The sequence below is a fragment of the Gymnodraco acuticeps genome, unplaced genomic scaffold (assembly GCF_902827175.1).
Source record: "Gymnodraco acuticeps unplaced genomic scaffold, fGymAcu1.1, whole genome shotgun sequence".
Taxonomy (NCBI): domain Eukaryota; kingdom Metazoa; phylum Chordata; class Actinopteri; order Perciformes; family Bathydraconidae; genus Gymnodraco; species Gymnodraco acuticeps.
The window spans coordinates 1,220,529-1,240,081 of record NW_022990699.1 but is presented as its reverse complement, the minus strand read 5'-3'; the positions used below and the strand labels follow the sequence as shown (position 1 = coordinate 1,240,081).

Genomic DNA, 19,553 nt, shown 5'->3' with positions numbered 1-19,553 from the left:
GTTGAACTTGTGCTGCTATTTTCACACTCATATTTAACATTAAAACATGAAAAATTGCAAGTGAATCCCTTCTATTGTTTCCAAATGTATTTTGGGTAAAATCGTCATCAACAGCCGTCCATCAACATCATACGTAAATGAACGTCAACGTCATCATCAATCACTTGTCATTCAACAGAGCACTGCCTATGCATGAGCAGTTATAAACACAAAAGTGGAGCTACAAAACGCAAAGAAAAAGATAAAAAGGAGGACCAAAAGGTCAAATTGTCCAAGCTAGATGGATTTTTTTGTTGCCCTACTCCTCCTCCTGCGGGAGATGAACCTGAAGTTGTTGCCACTGCCAGCCATGTTTCATCCCCGAGCCCCAGCCCGCCAACAATGTTAGTGGGGGTTAGCCAGATTTACAGGTAGGCTACAATCACGGACACACACTGTCAACAAGAAAATGTGAGTTTGTGGTAAATGTTGATATCATATGGTTGTTGTTACTTCGTGTAGCTCGGCCGCCTAGCTTATTTCCTTTTCTGTCTCTCGGCTGTAGTGATGATGATAATAGGGACGACTCAGCAGCTGCTAGCTGCTCGTCTAGAGGAGAGCCAGGCCTGACGCTTGACCAGCCGCACCCCTCCCCCTCCGGCTCCTTACCTGCTGCGCCGCAAGGTGAAGAAGTACCGGACACTGGGAATGAAAGCAGCAACAGGTCTCCTCCTCATGCTACGCCTACGGGTGAAACTCAGACCACGGATCATGATGTGTCCTGCAATTATCCTCTGGAGCGTTTTCCGACTGATCGGGCAAACTATTTTGAAAACATGGACGCCAATATCAAAAGATATATCCTTAAAATGGGCCCATGCAAACCCAAAGGTCCATTTCCCAAAGACAAGGATAACCGTTGCTTTTCAGAAAGCTATTACACCTCCACCACTAAAGTTGGGATGAAATTTCCACGCAGCTGGATGTGCTATTCCCCAAAATTGGACTGCTGCTACTGTGAGCCTTTGCTGGCTTTTTGCCAACCGAAAGGCACCGTTCTACAACAATGCATGGGTAAACGGAATAAAAGACTGGAAACATATTTCTACTAAAATTGAAAGGCATGAATCCACTCAAATACACCTTGGTGCATGCGTAGTATATGAGCAGTGGAAAACCAACGGCACAATAGACGCTGACATGGAGAGGAATGTGCGTAATGCCGCCCAATTTTGGAGACAGGTCGTGGAGCGCATTGTTAATGTAACTCTCACTCTAGCTTCAAGCAACTTGGCATTCAGGGGCCATCGAGAGGTTCTAGGTCAGGGAAAAGCTGGCAACTTTTTGTCAATAATATAATTATTGGCTCGCTACGACCCTGTTTTGAAAGAGCTAATCAACCGACCAGCAGGGTCAGTGAAATACCTCAGTCACCAGATTCAAAATAAGATTATTTACATATTATCTCAACATGTGAAAGCTGACATCATTGATGAAATAAACGAAGCCCCATTTTATTCCGTCATCATGGACACAACGCAAGATGTGTCAAAGATAGACCAGTTGAGTCAGGTTTACCGTTACATAACTGTTGTTAAGAACGACATGGATATTGCAACAGATATACAGATCAATGAAGTCTTTTGGGGTTTTGAAGTGACTGAAGGTTCATCAGCTTCAGAGCTTGAAACAAAATCCTTGGTTCTATAGAGAAAAACGGATTAGATCTGTCTCAATGTCGCGGACAGGGCTATGATGGGGCGGCTAATATGAGTGTGTCGATATAATCATCCAGCAACTGTCCCAAAGATTCACCAGCTTAAATGCAACTGTGAACATGTTTGAGGCAATTCACCCCAACACACTACTGCAAGCAAAGGATGAGGATTTACACCAAGCTGCCCAGCGGCTTAGAGAGCACTACAGTCGGGACATCGCCGCCAGCTTCCCTGGCCAGCTGCTTTCTTTCAGAACCTGTTTCAGGGACCAAATACAAAAACTAAAATCTGTCGCGGATCTGGTAAAAATGCTCATTGTTTACAACCCAGCAGTAACATCTACATTCAGTGAGGTTTGCACAGCCTTCATCTTATTTCTGACTCTTCCTGTCACCGTGGCAACCGCCGAGCGCTCTTTCTCCAAATTAAAACTCATCAAAAACTATTTGAGGAGCACGATGGGACAGGAGAGACTGAGTGGACTGGCCTTGCTATCCATCGAAAGTGACCGAGCCAAGAAATTGGACATACAGCGGATTGTGGACGAGTTCGCGGAGCGCAAGGCTCGCCGAGTACCCTTCAAGTAGTGGTGAGTACACTTCAAATTTAATTTGTACAGTAGCCTACTTGTACGTGAACGTATGGGCCGCCGTGCCAATTTTACACTGCTCTGCTCTCATGGTGGCTGCTGGCTGTCCATGGTGAATGGTGTGTCAGAAATGTAGTTATTTTATTAGGCTATGTTTTCGTTGTCCTTGTGGTTTGTTGGACTTTATGTCATGTTATATCATTATTATCTCTGATATATATTTATATTTCGTTTCTATACCCTTTGTAGAAACGAAATCTTAAATATTACACCTTTTCTTTAGTTACTTTTCTTTCAAACATTGTTTTAAATTGTAATCTTACTGACTGAGCGACTTTTTACGCACGAGCGTCAGATTACCACCCCGATATTTTTGTCAAGCTTTATTGGGTTGAAAGGGCCCGGTCATGTGGCCCCGCCCCCCGGCCCGGGTCTGATATGTGCCGCCAGTGATTGTATTATTGTATGAGAGAGGTTCCAGGTTGAATTGAGGCGAATATTTGTAATGTTCAGAGGTTGTTGTGTTTAATATTCATGAGAATATTTGTCATTGTTCAAATGATAATAAACATTAGCATAAAGCATATTTGTCCACTCATATGTTGATAAGAGTATTACAAACTTGAAAAATATTCCTCTAAGGTACATTTAGAACAGATCAAAAATGTGCGATTAATTTGCGATTAATCGCGATTAACTATGGACAATCATGCGATTAATCGTGATTAAATATTTTAATCGACTGACAGCCCTAATATATATATATACAGTGCAATCATTCTTTCATGCTAAATGAAGCTCTGTTGCTTGGATATTACTAGATCCTGTTACAGCGTAATATAAGTACATAACGATTTATGTTCACATTAGCATAATTACTAGCTAGCCGCTAGCTGCTAACTGCCGCCTCGTTAATATCAAATCCATCATAATAACAAATCATTACCATGCTGTCATGAATGTGCGGTGCTGTTACGTGTACGCAAATTGACGTGCTTGATGTGAACGAGCATTTTGGTCAAAGTTGCGCATGCGCTATGAGCGCACATACGGGTACTTCTCAGGCATGCCGGGTAATCTGTGACGTTTCGCTCTCTCAAAAGTTGGGCCATTTTATCATCATGCGCTAATGAGCAACTCTCATAGGAATGAATGAGGCCCCGCCTCCCACGCTGTATCCAGTTCTTATTATACATCCATGGCTCCTACTGGCCACTAGATGAACTGCAGTGTGTGGCACTTCCGTATTGGCGTCCCGGCTCTTCCCCAGAGTTTGCCGCTTGGTCCGCACGCACTCTCCAGCTGAAACTCTCTCCTTATTCATTTAAGCATTTGACTTATTAATGTATGCAGACAATCACACAATTTATGTGATTTTTGGATTTACCGTGCCTCTCAATTGCCCGTGACAGGTTGGCAAGGTCGATGAATCCTGAAGTTGCCCAAGGATTGTTCAGGGAGCACGAATCCTTGTCAAAAAGAAGACATGGCCAGCAAAATAGACGCTGAAGTTTAGCGCTTCCAGTTAGCCACTCCGTGCGGACATAATTGTCCTCATTGAACGCCCGATTCTCTCCCTTTTTCCTCTGTGTACACACAGCTCGAGTGCGGGCATTGGCCTGTCATCTGATTTAATTTAGAGTTGCTGCTGTAGCGGAAGTTTAGTAAAGTTATGTTTGATTAAGTACGCCAAATCTCCACCCGCCTCCATAATGCTTAATTTGCTTGATAATTTCTAACGGCGGTGATGACAGTTACAGTATTAAAACTGATGTTGATGTGATTTGATTGGATGGCAGTGTCCAATCAAATCGCCAGCCGCCTCTGAAGGGAAGCTAGATTCGGCTGGCCTCCTCTCGCAACAGTGAGTGCAATCTACTGTTTCACCATAACATCTAGAGGGGCGCTGTTTGTTTCACTCTTTGTAAAATACTCAATGAGAATGGGGGAGAGACGGGCCGGCAGCAACACACAGCAAAGGAGAATTATCTAAACAAAACAAAGTGTTTTTATTTATTTATTTAAATTATAACTACCCTTGGCCTCCGGGAGAAAACGCCACTGATGGCAGTGTTTCTCAAACTTTTTCATACCAAGGACCACTTAACCAATAAAAAAACACTTGCGGACCACCTAACTCCACAAATATCAAAAAACACATCATTTTTCTAGAACAGATTACAAATCGCCTGAAAATTGTACAAACAAGTGGCAACATGTGTGATGAAGGTGTTGCGCTGGACTCTATCATGCAATCGAAAGTGAAACTTAACCTAGCTCCATTGCGGAAAATTTTCCCGCGAGAGTGCGGAAAACTTAAATGTATTTATTTATTTCAAATGTTACCAATATACTCACGGACCACTAGGGGGCGCTCATGGACCACCAGTGGTCCACGGACCACACTTTGAGAAGCACTGCCCTATGGTCATTATTGTTTTGCCACACACATGAAATAGGACAATACTCTGAGCATGCGCAGTGTAGTTTTTACAGTCACCGTTCACTTAGACAGTGAGAGGGACGGGCATGATCGGGTTTTGTCCCACATGGCTCTAAGCAGCTCAATAGGCACACACTGTAGACACTAATTAGAAGAACACAGACTAAAACAGCAATGTACAGACGAATCAGATGATTAAACATGATCTTAAAATATATTTTATATATTCTTTGCATTTTTTTGTAATCATTATTTTTAATACTTTCTGCTGACACTAAGTGGGGCTGTTTCGTTCTTCCATACGCTACTGAGGCTGCTTGTTAAATGAATCAATTGTTGCCAATATGTCTTTATCAGACTTCAATCATCCAATCCACCAAACAACACCAAACTACAGTCAGCAGCAAAAAAAAAGCTGTTTGGCATTGGAAGAGGAGATTTGTCAAATTTTTCATGGGCTCACCCCATATACTCCATACTGAAAGGTAATTAAACAGGCTTTCCAACGGTATAAGATGTATTGCCAAAAAGCTCATAGAAATGATCTACCAAACACAAATTTCCTTACTTTTTGTGTTAAGTTTATAAATGTAGTGAACTAAAAGTTCAATATTTGCTTCTGCGTCGTTGTTTTGTAATTATAAACTAACATGGAATGGAAGAACTCAGAAAAAATATGTACCCACAAATTGTACTCTACTATTTTCGCTGTCTTTATCATCTTTGTCGAGCCATGAGTTTCACATGTTGGCTATGCAGGATAGACAGTCTGACCAGCTAAGTACAATAGTATAAGAATAGGCGTTCACTGATCCTTTGAATTTAACTTCAGAAGGAAATGTTACATAGGAATTTAGTGGTGGTTTTCTTGAAACTTGCACATTAGATAATGATTATGTGAAATTGTATTTGCAACATGAAATCATGGGTACTGCTTTTCTCAAAATGAATTATTAGATGTTATGGAAACATTTATTGTAGGGTAAGGCTTTGTTAAAGAGGTGGTTTGCCTCAAACACAGGATGTGATCCCAGTGTTCCTGTTTGAATGCAATTGTTATTGTAGTGAAGAGGAAGGAACTCATCAGGAATTTCCTTTAAAAGAGGAAAGTGCCTCCTTCCTTTTTTGAGCGAGGCAAACATTTTTGTGCTGAAAGAGTTACAGAGGAGAAGGAAAAGTATGAACGGTCCAACACAGTTGTGAGGTTTAATTATTGGATTACATGCAGTTCACCTACATTGGTAATGTTTTGAAGTTACAATTGGAATCCGTTTATCAGGTAAGATGAAAGATAACCAATAACTGACATTTGCTGTAAAATGAAACATATGAGTGTATTAAAGAGAGTTAACACTAACCAGTAACTCTGGTCAGTTTCTCATAAAAAAACTAAAATAAATCATATAATGTTTTAATCAGTGTTCTCTGGCTACAGCAGTTTATTGCTTACCTTGCAAGGTTGTTGCATGTTGAAAAGTATAAAACGGTGTGTGCTATAGATTTAGGAGGTACTGTAACGGCAGATGGTTCAGCCATGAATGGAACATTAAACATAATTTTCTCATTCATACTGTATTTCAGTGTGTCCCCTTTGACCTCCATTATCTGTAAGGCTGCATCTTGTTTCTGCAACCTGGTCATAGCCTAATCTGATTAAATATGTAACAGCAAAATATTAAACATTCTTACCTTGAAAAGCAGTATTGACATTGCTATAAAATGTTTTATTCGCATTTGATGTGTATATGTACAGTATGAGTTGCTCATTGCAAGTGCAGGTGAGCATGTGTTAGAGTGTGTAGTTGATTCTTTCATTACATTTTATTTGTTAATCTTCTGCATATGGACAATGGTCATTTACGTTTTAAATATAACTGCCCAACACAGTATGACATTTAACACACAAGGTCTTTACCTCATCTTTAAAAGTAGCATTTAGTTGATATTGTTGCTAGTTCTTGCGGTCATCGCTGTGGGTGCAGTTTTTTCCCATATTTTCATATACTACACAGTATATCTATGAAAATACAATGTAAGACACACACACGCACACACACATGCATGCATGCATACACACACACACACACACACACACACACACACACACACACACACACACACACACACACACACACACGCACACACACACACACACACACACACACACACACACACACACACACACACACATACACACACACACACACACACACACACACACACACACACAATAATAAACGTTATATATTAATTATATTATTATTATGTATGTATACAAACCCTTTCAAAACACACATATAAGGGAATACATTAAAAACAGCAACTAAATAAAGTTATAAAACACAGGAAGTAAAACAAACACAAAGTCAAAAAACCCATATAAAATCACATAAAAGATAGTTTTTAAAAGTGTTTTAACGAAAAGACAACGTTTGAAACCCTGATCTCCTCAGGCAGGTCGTTTCTATAATACAGGACCCCATATTGCAAAGGCTCTATCCCCTTTGTGTTTGTTGTGAGATGATAATGTGGTTTACCCATAGACTGTATATATAAAGGGTTTATCACACCTGTCTGACATTTGACATCTCCTGTGTCATGAGGAGTGCAGGCAGATGGTGTCCTTGACTCCTGCAAGAACAAAAGAGAGTATAGTGTGATGGCTGGGTACTATATCTCAGATCATATTTCACTTTCATGTGCTTTTATTATGATGATTCATCTACACCTTCTGGAGGCATAGCAGGTCTCCCTAAATATACTATTTATAACATGCATAAAAAAATATACATTTAAATACAAATCTATGTTGATGTATTTGTTGTTAATCCTATCAAGGATTTGGGTATAGTTGTGTATTTCCAACCCAGTCTCATAAAAAAACGTGTAATAACTACGTTGGTCCACAACGTAAGACGTAGTATTTCTACAAAAATGCCTGTGAAATTGTAAGATCCCTACGTTTTTTTTCACCATTCATTCCAATGGCTGGCGTCTATGTCACGTGATCTTCAAATGTGTCCCTGCAGAAAAAAAAATGGCCGAATTTCGTTTTATTCTCGGTGTAAAATGCCTATTTTAAAGTTAGTTTGGCCATTAAAATGCGTTTTGATGTCATTTGATGCGAGAAATATGAGTTGTTATTTCAGATTATGTGTGCAGTGGATGTACATGATCTTTAGTTTGCTAGTTATCACGAAGATTACTTCAGGAAATTGTGTCGATACAACGTTTTCATTGTTACCAAGGTGGTTGCTAGGGACGCCGCTATCGATATTATTTCTGTTATGTTGTGTAACAGTTTAATGGTGTAATCTTTATTGCTACCCCCTTCCCCGTCAATGTATAGTGTAAACGTATTAGTTTAACAAAATCCGCATCTAAAATTGTGGCATAGATATGTTATTTTCCCCTGTGCAATTCCAGTCTCACATCTCACAGCACATCGTTATAAACAAATACCGGAAACAGACCGAAAATACTTTATACCGGGTGTGCTTGCTTTTCTCTTTGAAAGTCATCCCATAACGGCATTGTAATACACGGTTCGGCTGCATTAAATATTACATATCTGCCGTAGTTCTCTATTTATAGAGCCCTGATGAGAAGACTTCTAGACAAACATGAGGAACTGCCGCCAACACTGAAAACGTGACATGGATCATAAATATATCAGCCATTAAACAACATCTTACATTTCTTTTCACACAATACGTCTCCTTGCAGTATCAACACTAATTCGGCTGACTTTTATATTTGATCCAATTGGTAGATAGGCTGTATTTACACCATAAAGGTGCACAGCTGATATAAAGGGACACCTAGTGGTTAAAGCATGTTATTGAATTTCATTATTTTTATTATTAGATATTAATAGGATCCCTATAAAGTATATTCATTACTCGTTATTCTCTACTAATAGTTAATTAAACACTGTATATAATGACTATTTTGCACATCCCTTTCAAGATTTCAAGATTTTCTAAGGTTTATTGACATATCATATCCACAAACGGTGTAGTTATGCAATGAATGAAAAAGTTTGTGTATACCTCCAGCAATGTTAACTATGTTGAAGCACTTATTTTAACTGATATTATACATATGTATTATACTCTTATATAAGATGTATGTAGATAGTATAAGAAATGTGCAGAATACGACAGTTTAATGGTGGAGGTATACACACATATTGATAGATGTCTTGTAATGCACTGTTGAGGAACCTGCGACCAAAGTTTTTCATCTCCGGCCTTGTCAGGTATTGAACAATCAATAAATAAAGAACACAGAATTATTAAATATAAAACACAGAATTTGTGTGATTATACTAAATGATTTACAAATAAACACCACTGCATATTTACAACTGTTACACATGCTGATGTAACGCAAATGTTTCCAACTTAAATTATTTACAAATAAACACCACTGCATATTTACAACTGTTACACATGCTGATGTAACGCAAATGTTTCCAACTTGGGATCAATAAAGTATATCTTATCTTAAGATGATCGATGGCTATACTGCCATATTTGCAAAATGTGCCTCTGAACCTTGACAAGTGCATGTTTCAGGCATTATCAATTAACAACAGGAGGGGTCACAAACATAAGACCCGCTGTTAAATAAAGCTCTTCTGACCTAAGCTGGCATGTGGGTATATATTAATGCTGACCATTATGGGCACAAGCAATTTTCACCCATTTATTAATTATATGTTTTACATTTGAGTGTTTCCTATCCCCTAAACCTCCAGGGATGTACACAGTTTAATACTGGCAACTTCTTATTATGGGAAATACGAAAACGTCTTTTAAAACTACAACTCCCAGTAGAGGAGTGCCATAGAGCATGTTGCGAAACACAATAGCCAGCATGTGTAGTTCTGGGGACGGGGTGGGGGAGGGGGGGACGGGGTGGACCCGTTCAAATCTAGTTTTAGACAGTCTGCCGTGGTTCCATCCCATTTCACATGCTCTTCGACGCTCGGCACACTCTCCAATCACAGAGCTTGAGGACTATCACGGGGTTTGTCAAGCGAAGCGGAGAGAATACTTACTTCCGGGTGTAATATTCTGTAAAGCAAATGAGCTGCTCCGACCCTCGGTCCTGACGGATTCCAACTTGTGTTGCGGATTTTGTTAAACTAATACGTTTGCGCTGTGGACCAACACTATACATTGACGGGGAAGGGGGTAGCAATAAAGATAACACCATTAAACAGTTACACAACATAACAGAAATAATATCGATAGCAGCATCCCTAGCAACCACCTTGGTGACAATGAAAACGTTGTATAGACACAATTTCCTGAAGTAATCTTCGTAATAACTAGCAAACTAAAGATCATGTACATCCACTGCACACATAATCTGAAATAACAACTCATATTTCTCGCATGAAATGACATCAAAACGCATTTTAATGGCCAAACTAACTTTAAAATAGGCATTTTACACCGAGAATAAAACGAAGTTCGGCTATGTTTTTTTTTCTGCAGGGAGAAATTTGAAGATCACGTGACATAGACGCCAGCCATTGGAATGAATGGTGAAAAAAAACGTAGGGATCTTACAATTTCAGAGGCGTTTTTGTAGAAATACTACGTCCTACGTTGTGGACCAACGTAGTTATTACACGTTTTTTTATGAGACTGGCTTGGTATTTCCTGTATTTTCCCTGATAACATTTATAGGATATTTCCCTTTTACTTATTTTTTCATATTGAATGTGTGCCAAGGAACACTGTGGCCACTACCAGTCTAAAGTTTTTACATTTGGGACATGGGGATATTTTCTTTTCAATAACAAATTAAAGGTGGGGTAGGTAAGTTTGAGAAACCGGCTCGAGATACACTTTTTGTTATATTCCATGGAATTTTTTCAACAGTAAAAGCATACAGCTAATGCTACCTATACAGTGATAATGACTGTGCCAAAAGGTTAGTAGATGCCTGTAGTAAAGTGTTTCCCATTGTGGTTGAAGGAAAGGATTGTAAAACTACAATTTTAAATACATTTAAAGATGATGTATAGCATGTTATTATGCCACTTGACCAAATCACTTAGTGCAAGACAGAAGAGACCTTCGAACAGCTGAATGTTGTATTAGACATATAATGGCAAAGCATGTGTATGGACACATTCAATTAGCTAATCAGAATCCCTATCAGAAAGCAGTTGCTGTTTGCTGTTCCTTTTGGGCTCTAAAATAATATAATACAATGTAAAATATTTGATATGCAGAGAAAGCTCTTATTAATAATTCAGTGAATTGCCTCTTGACTGAATATAATGTGTGAAGCTCATCCACTCATATTGTATCATTAGCATAACAACTTGGATATAAACAAAGGGTGATCCACACACTTCATGCAGTCCTTCAACCGCTTTAGTTCCTCCCAGAGAGTTGATTTGAATAATGCAATACCTAGAACATTCTATTATGCATATTTCTTGTAGTAATCATAATCTCTGTACTGTTTCGTTTGGTGTGTGTGAAGAATACAACATTGTAAAAGGGATTTTTCTCAGCTAATTTTAATGGGAAGGATCAGTTAGCTTTGACTTATTAATACACACTTTTGCCAATAAACAACAAGCATTAGCGAGTGGAAATAAAAAGTGTGTATTTTATTCTTAGCTTTAAAATATCGTATTTATAGTAAGAGAAGGGAGGAAACATGCATTCTGTTAGTTGAAGATCTTTAAACATGTTTTGCAGGTCAGATCATATATTGTGCCCATCGCAAAACATGCTAAGATTTGATTTAGGTGGAGATCAGTGAACACAAATGCTGGTTACGCAAACTTTTACAAACCAGCAGTGGGCGGTTTGTGGAGGTGGATGAGAGATTGTACAATATTGAAATCCAGCAGTTTAGGGGCAATGTTCTCTTCCTTTTTTCATGGAAGTTGAAATCAGAAAACGTTGCTGCTCTTTATGTTCAGTTATTTCACAGGAATAAAAGTTAGCTACACTTCTGTTATATCAGTTGATAAGCTTGCAATGATGACAACATATGCAAACACAGGGAGCTCAGGGGCAGGACATTGACATTGATCAAGTCATTACTGTGTAGAAATCCATAAATCCTGACCACATGTTATGCAGTACCAAGCAGATACAGTATCACTTGTTGTGTTTCATAATCTTGCATGGTTACCAATCCATTTATAAATCCAATTACAACCTGCTTTGTGCACATAACTCTTCTTTTGATATCTGGATAAAAAACAATTGTTTAAAACACCAAGATCTGAAAAGTTAGACACATCACCCAACATCAGGGGTTCTCAACATGTGTGGTCATGGGATACTGATGAAGCTGGCAAAGAGAATGGTTTGGGTTTACTTTTATTAAAACAATCAAGTATATTTCATCTATTAATATGCCAATGTTTCAGACAAATCATGTGCCCTACGAGATCTAAAGTGAACACAAGGAAATGTCCCGCTTCAAAGCCTACATCATTCTGCACAGTGCATGCGGGATGATTGGCTCTTGTCAGATAATAGCCTTGTAACCTGCATGTGATCACATCCTAATTGTTGACTAATCAACTGCTTACAAATCAAGAGTAAGCTTTGATCAAATGTTACATGGTGCATGATTCCACATCTCTTTGCTTTTGAATTATTAGTTAAGGTATGGTATTTCATTTAGCTGCATGGTGCGGTTATCTTATGCTATGCAGAAATAGGATGGATCTATTCTTGAAATGTTTTCTGGAGCCCTGAAGGAGGAAGAGGAAGCTAACTGACCTTGAAGGCTCATCAGATGCAGTTTTTCCCATGTAATCGCAAGGGGCTTTAACCCATTTACACGCAAACGCATACGAAACGCAAATGAACCGAATACGATATCAAAAAAGTCATCCGTTCACACGAGACCGCTCGGGAGCGCTGGAGACGCTGTAGTACATATGCCGGGCCTGTAAGTGGCGCTGTAATTTCGCCACAAAATACACCAAAAGCAGCGAAGAAGACCCCCGAGCATGGTTGCCATGGTTGCCCTTCTGTTTATGCCCCGCGGTGGATTTAGCAACATGTAGCGGATACAAGTGGCCGAGATGGGTTTTCTCAGCAGGGTGGCTGGTGTCGCCGTTTGGCCCCCCAGAGCATTCTGTTCGCAGATATATCCACCTTGGGACCCGTTATCGTTTGCGGGGTCCGTTTCCGCGTTTCCGTACGGCCTTGTGTGAACGAACGGGCTATACGAAAGAGAAAAGTAGCGGATACAACCGTTTGTGTTCTCGTGTAAACAGCACAAGGTGAATATTTTTTCTGCATGGCTACATATACTAAAACATTTTCCCATGGGATTCAGATTGTTGTGGAATAGCAGACTGCATACAGTAGATGTGTATTGTGATTTACTTTTCACTTGCCTAGGAAAGAGTGTGTTGATTGATGAGAGTTACTAATGTATCCTGCTTTTTTGTTTATGGATGAGCATGTTAGTGTATTTACATACATTAATGGATTACAAGCTCCTTGTAATAGTCCTGATAGTTCAGCCTATAGTCTTTCTCTTTCCCTGCTTGAGCAAGCAGTGATTTACTTTGTTAAGGTGTGACCTCATCATCCTGCCTCTGTGATACCTCACCTCCCCCTAACAGCAAGAGCAGTGGGCCCTGTTATCACTCACATTCACATGCTTGCACACACACACACACACACACACACACACACACACACACACACACACACACACACACACACACACACACACACACACACACACACACACACACACACACACACACACACACACACACGAACAAAGAGAACAGCATCAGAGAGGAATGGGCATGGCTTGGAAGATTTTCTGATTTTATTTTCAGAGTATAAATGTCTATATCTCAGTGTGTGTGTGTGTGTGTGTGTGTGCGTGTGTGTGTGCGTGTGTGTGTGTGTTTGCAGAGCAGAGACAAGACAAGGAGAGAGGGAGAGAAAGCGAAACAGGGGAGACGAAGGGGAGGGAGTGTGGATCATGCATGTGCATTAACTCAGCTCCAGCGGCACAGCAGCAGCAGAAGCAGCAGCAAACAGAAACAGCAGTAGCACAGGAGAGAAATAGAGAGAAAGACAGAAAGGGAGAATTGGAGGGAGGGTAGTAGTCTCAGGCACAGGAACAAAAGCTGCAGAGGACTGTTTTCCATCTCCACTAAAAGAACAACGGAGGAGTCATAGAAGGAGGAGGGGATGTTCATGATAGTAGTGAGGCAATAACGGAAGAGAAGAGTCACATTGTAGGCACTGAGGACTGGAATCAAGGCTCTTCTCTGCTCTCCATGTTTTTGGGGACTCAACATACCATTGCCTTCGTTTCCAAACCCAGAGGAGGATGTCTGTGTCGGGGAAGAAGGATTTTGACGTGAAGCAGATCCTCAGGCTCCGCTGGCGCTGGTTTAGCCATTCATCCCAAGGTTCGGCTGGCAGTGGAGGCGGAGGCGGTGGAGGGGTGGGTGGGGTACATCCAGCAGGATGGCCTGGACCACAGAGGGACGCCTGTCCAGGGCCGGCTGAAAAGCCACTCACGTGAAAGAGGCATTGGAGGACTACGAAAGAATAACAGCCCGGTTCACAGTATTTTGGCACCTACGCCAGGGCCCACACCTGTCTATGTCAGAACGGGTCAACAATCATGGCACCATCAGCAAAACACCATTCAGGGTCTCCAGGTCAACGAGGAATCCTCAAAGAGCAGCTCCTCACCGAGCACCACAAGAAAGGAGGACACCATCACTGGCCAGGAAGATGTAAAAAGCAGCATAGAGGAACCTGCAGAGGTGGAGGCCAGAGAGAGGTACGACGGTTAGGAGTCATTTGATTCTTAGGAGACAGATTCATGCTACATCAGTAACCTTGTGTATTCTTGATTAGCCAAAACCCGATACTGCTATTCTGGTAAGAAGTTGTCTCTTCCAGTTTTGTAATGAAAGTAAAGCTGCTTCAAAATTATGAATTAATTAACAGTTTTGATGATGTTTTGTTAAAAAAATAGCCCAACACTGCTTGGATGTTGCTTATTTAGCACATACCAGCCATACTTTAAATCTGTTTAAAATATTTCTGAGACTAAATGCATACATATAGTATATCTAGAGCCTCTCAACTTCATTCAATATTTACACTTTCATCCTGTCCATTAATCAAGCAAAAATGTAAATACATGCACAGCTTTCATTTTCCAATTTACTCTTGCTCTGCAGCTGCTGCATGGCTTCCCCCAGGTGAGCCATGGCTCACCTGGGGGAAGATCACTCTTATTACTCTTATCTTATCCACAGCATGTTAGGCAAGGTAAACCAATATAGCACCATTTTAATTATTAATCGGACCAAAAGCCAAGGCTTTATCTGTTCCATTGTCTGTGTTGTGGTCCAGATGCCATGCACTCTATGACTTTACTTGATTCCTCCAGATTCTTAAGTTTGTACACATTACAATAATTCATTCTTCCATGGAGTTAAAAGCGATAAATAGCTATTGAATCACATAACCATGTGCAGGAACTAAAAAGAGGAAACATTGCAGTGACTTGAATTAATTTTTTAATTTTTAATTTTGATATACTTTATTAATCCCCGTGGGGAAATTGTTTCTCTGCATTTGACCCATCCTAGTGTTAGGAGCAGTGTGCTGCCATTTTGAACGGCGCCCGGGGAGCAGTGTAGGGAGCGGTGCCTTGCTCAGGGACACCTCGGTAGCACTTGGTCTTGCCGGGACTTGAACTGGTGACCTTCCAGTTCCAGATTGCTTCTACAACCACTTTATAAGCCAAAAGCTCTCATAGCTAGAGGCTATCACGGGTATTATTTAATTAATTTCCTAATAACATCGTTTCACAAATCCTGATACCAAATGTTTAGGGTCATCCATGTTTCTTTTCCAGTAATAAATCCCACCCCCTGCTTTTCCAGGTAGTGTTATTTTCCCCCTGTCTCTTCTGTGATGCTACATCTTCCTCCAGGAAGTAAACAGGTTAGAGGTGTGTGTGTGTGTGTGTGTGTGTGTGTGTGTGTGTGTGTGTGTGTGTGTGTGTGTGTGTGTGTGTGTGTGTGTCAGTAAACTAAAAGCACCCCACATCAAGGATGAAAAGCCCAAGTCTCCCTTTTATCTGGTCTGTGACATTCTAAGATGATTGGTCCTTAGGCTTCCCTGTGTGCCTTTGTTTTCATGCACCTGGGGACAATGATAGTGTACCTATCCCTTTGTTTTACAAAGAGCTCACCGTGATTAAACAGGTAATAATGAATACAGACTCTCTGTCTACAGCCAGAAATATGTCAATGTGGATTAAGTCAATGCCACGAGCAGTGGACGGTTGAGTTCCCTGAACAGAGCATGATTTATTCTGAGTTAAGATACAGTTTTGGAATCAGCCTGACATTCGGCTCTCAGTGTTGGTATAATTGGCAGATGTTCATGTTTGTGGGTCCCTGTATGTGAAGAATGCATGCATACAATATGTGCCTCAAGGTAAAAATGTGTAACTCGACAGCTCTCAATGCAGTCCTTGAGTTCAAGATGGCCATGTAAAATATAGCACAGCCATTATATTTTGACAATAAAACTGAAATATTAAAATGGTTCTTCTCTGGCGGATCATAAATATATCTCGGGTAGACTTGTATTGATATCCATTCATGAATATGATAATCAGCAATGTAATATAACAAACAAAAAGTGTTTTGAATTATTTGAGGATTTTTCCCACCCGAATTATCAACAATGTCAGAGAAACAAATCCTCTGTTATTCTAAATAACACTGTATAGAATATTGACAGACAGTTCCATCAATTTATCCCTTCATTTAAATAAATACATCGTCCTCTGTGCCTATTTTACATAATTATTAAATCAAGAAATGTGCATTTTTCTGTTCATGCAATAGCAGGCTGCCAAATGAGTTTGACCAGGGCTATCAGGGAAGCACATCATTTAATGTGGTGAGATGATACGGGTGTTCAATTAAGTGTATAATGTTAATGCAGTCATTTCATATCTGTGAAGCACTAGTTTCTGAGAGGTTTGGACAAGCACTGCATTTAGATGTAAAAGATTGAGCTAGTGACTGTGTGATACATCATGGCTTGTATGTTCTTCCATGGCTAAGTAGATGTCACTGAGATATGCACATTCATTTACTCCACCAGCTGGGTGGCCCTATTACGTCTCACATCATAAATCCTTGACATATAATTTGTCACAATCCCTCAGGCAGAATGAAAAAATTAGTTCTGCTGGCTGCGAGTTATACAAAAGTTGTAACCGTTCCTTTGTAGTTGGAAAATATGTGCCAGTCATTTTGTGTGACGTGCCCCTCAGTGATTAGTATCATTCAATGTCTACCGAAAAATCTGTCCCTCCACTTTATTCCTTTCTTCTATAGATGTGTTTCTCACTTTTGTTATTCATATTCCAGATTGCTGTCAAACCGAACTAACTGACACATTCAACCAAAATATTTCATCCTAATTGGGTGGTTGTACTATTGGACAAAATACTGTGGTCACAGTGGCTATACATTTATCATTGTGCCTGAATTTAAGAAAGTATTCTTAGTATTAGTCGGCTTATTAATCATAAATGTATAAGAAAATGTATATCAGTTGAGAGATTATTCAGCAGCAGGAAGGGTATTGGCAACATTACCATTGAGCTTGTGTCTTTTTTGTTATTATTTTTGTTGTAGTTATTTAAGTTTTGTCACACATTCTAAAAACCTGCCTTGATGAGTATTGAAGGAATTTCAAAAGGTACATTGATGTTGTGGTCTATGCTGATCTACTTATTGTTGCTCTGTTAGCTTTCTCTTGAATGTATTTAAAGGTTGTATAAATAAAATTCAGAACATTAAAGAAGCAATAAACAACTATTTGCTTTGTAAAGATATAGTGGAATATCGGCATGGTTAGCACAGAATGAAGGCACACTTCCCCTGTTATTGTTGTAATACAAGTGTTTCTGTTCTTTCTTTATGTAACCGGGTTGGCAGTGCATGCATGTTAGTGCATGTGAGTCCCATCATAGATATACTCTGAATATATTATTTAGCCTATCCAACCTTTTACATCTGACTAACTGGTAGTTATCCACAGAGTTGTTCAATCAAATGTAGTTTAGTAAGCAGCAGATAATACCACGTTGTTTTCCACCCTTGCTCCTAATGCTCTATATTCAAATATATACTGTATATTTGTTGTGTCCTCATGACTCATCCAAATAACCTCTCCCCATCATTGACAGAGAATATATGACAGAAGTTAACCTGAATGGAATAGAAACCCTGACCTCTTCCACATAAACACTAACAGAGGATTGAGTCAGCGGACTGTTAGTTTGAATGATATCTCAATTCTCTCTCCACCGCCTTGGAAAAGAAATACCACCACCTCACCCCCTGTCAACAGCAGTAATTCAGATATTTGTTAGATGTCTCATAACACCACATTGCTTACAGGGTCTCGGTCTCCTTGTGACACATCCAGAGGATGCCTTAAGAGGCTGTAAATGGCAAAATACAGTATATCTGTTATAATATCAAAATGACATCTTCAGGGATGTAGGAGATATTGCGATCGCATATAATTGATTCTGAGCATGCTTCAACTTTGCCAAATCAGCATTCTGTGTGCAACAAGGCCATTGCAGATGGAAGATAAAGATCAAACCAGAGGTTTTAGCAACCCCTCCTTATGCTTTTGCAGAAGGCTGTGGACAGAGGTACGGTTTTATTTTATGCTGGACACATTACTAATTTCTTTTCAAATGCAGATCAGTCATCTTTTCCACCCGAATGGACCCAGTTCAAAGCAAAAATATCCCTCACACAGCTTTCTATGAATGTTACACCGGCACTATGACTAGGGGCTATGACTTCTGAGGCACTCACGTTAACTTATTTGCATTGAAGACGTTTCTTTGAGGCGCAGACAACTGTGATCAAGCTAAAAATGTCATAGTTAATCATATCCGACCGCAGAAAAGTGTTCAGTATTTTTTCTGTAAAATGCATGGTTTGCATATTCAATAACATTTAGATCTGTTGGAGGATTTCAGGAAAATTAATTAAAAATATGTGGTTTTAGTCACCAAATAAAAATGGCACTTAAGACATTTTTAAATCTGAGTTTTTAACCCTCTAAGCTAGAAAGGTTGGAAATCCATATTGTATCTGGAGATCTAAATCTATCTAATACACAGTATAAACCAAATGCATGCAACCCAGGCTCCACGGCTTTAATTATGGATTAAGTTGTTTAACCACTAACATCAAATGTAAATAAATTACAGATCTAACAATGATGACAGACTATATGAGTAAACTGCCATCAGCAAAGCAGGTAGAAGCTTTCTGCTAAGATCTGCACATTTTTCACTTAGAATACGCCCACAACACACACACACACACACACACGCACACACACACACACGCACGCACGCACGCACACACACACACACACACACACACACACACACACACACACACACACACACACACACACGCACACACACGCACGCACGCACGCACGCACGCACGCACGCACACACACACACACACACACACACACACACACACACACACACACACACACACAAAATCACATATTCAAGCATTATAATGCAGAGCTCAGCATTGTATTCAAAGTTAATCTGTAAAGCCCCTGTCACACTGTCCCAACATTGACACCACATGGACACACGAATAAGGAATTCGCACGAAGATGGCCCGAACCACACACAAAGGCAACATTTACATTACATTTAAGATATACAACTGCATCGAAAGTAACAAAAACAATTA

General features: G+C 39.9%; 1 protein-coding gene across 1 annotated transcript in view; it reads left to right on the top strand.

The window, feature by feature from the left end:
* Positions 1-401: 401 nt before the first annotated feature.
* klhl4 (kelch-like family member 4) overlaps positions 402-19,553 on the top strand; it is a 38,040-nt gene continuing 18,888 nt past the window's right edge. The window contains 3 exon segments of the mRNA XM_034231017.1: positions 402-2,286; positions 14,081-14,209; positions 14,211-14,548. Coding sequence (XP_034086908.1) covers positions 14,087-14,209; positions 14,211-14,548 — 461 coding nt within the window. The 5' untranslated portion in view covers positions 402-2,286; positions 14,081-14,086.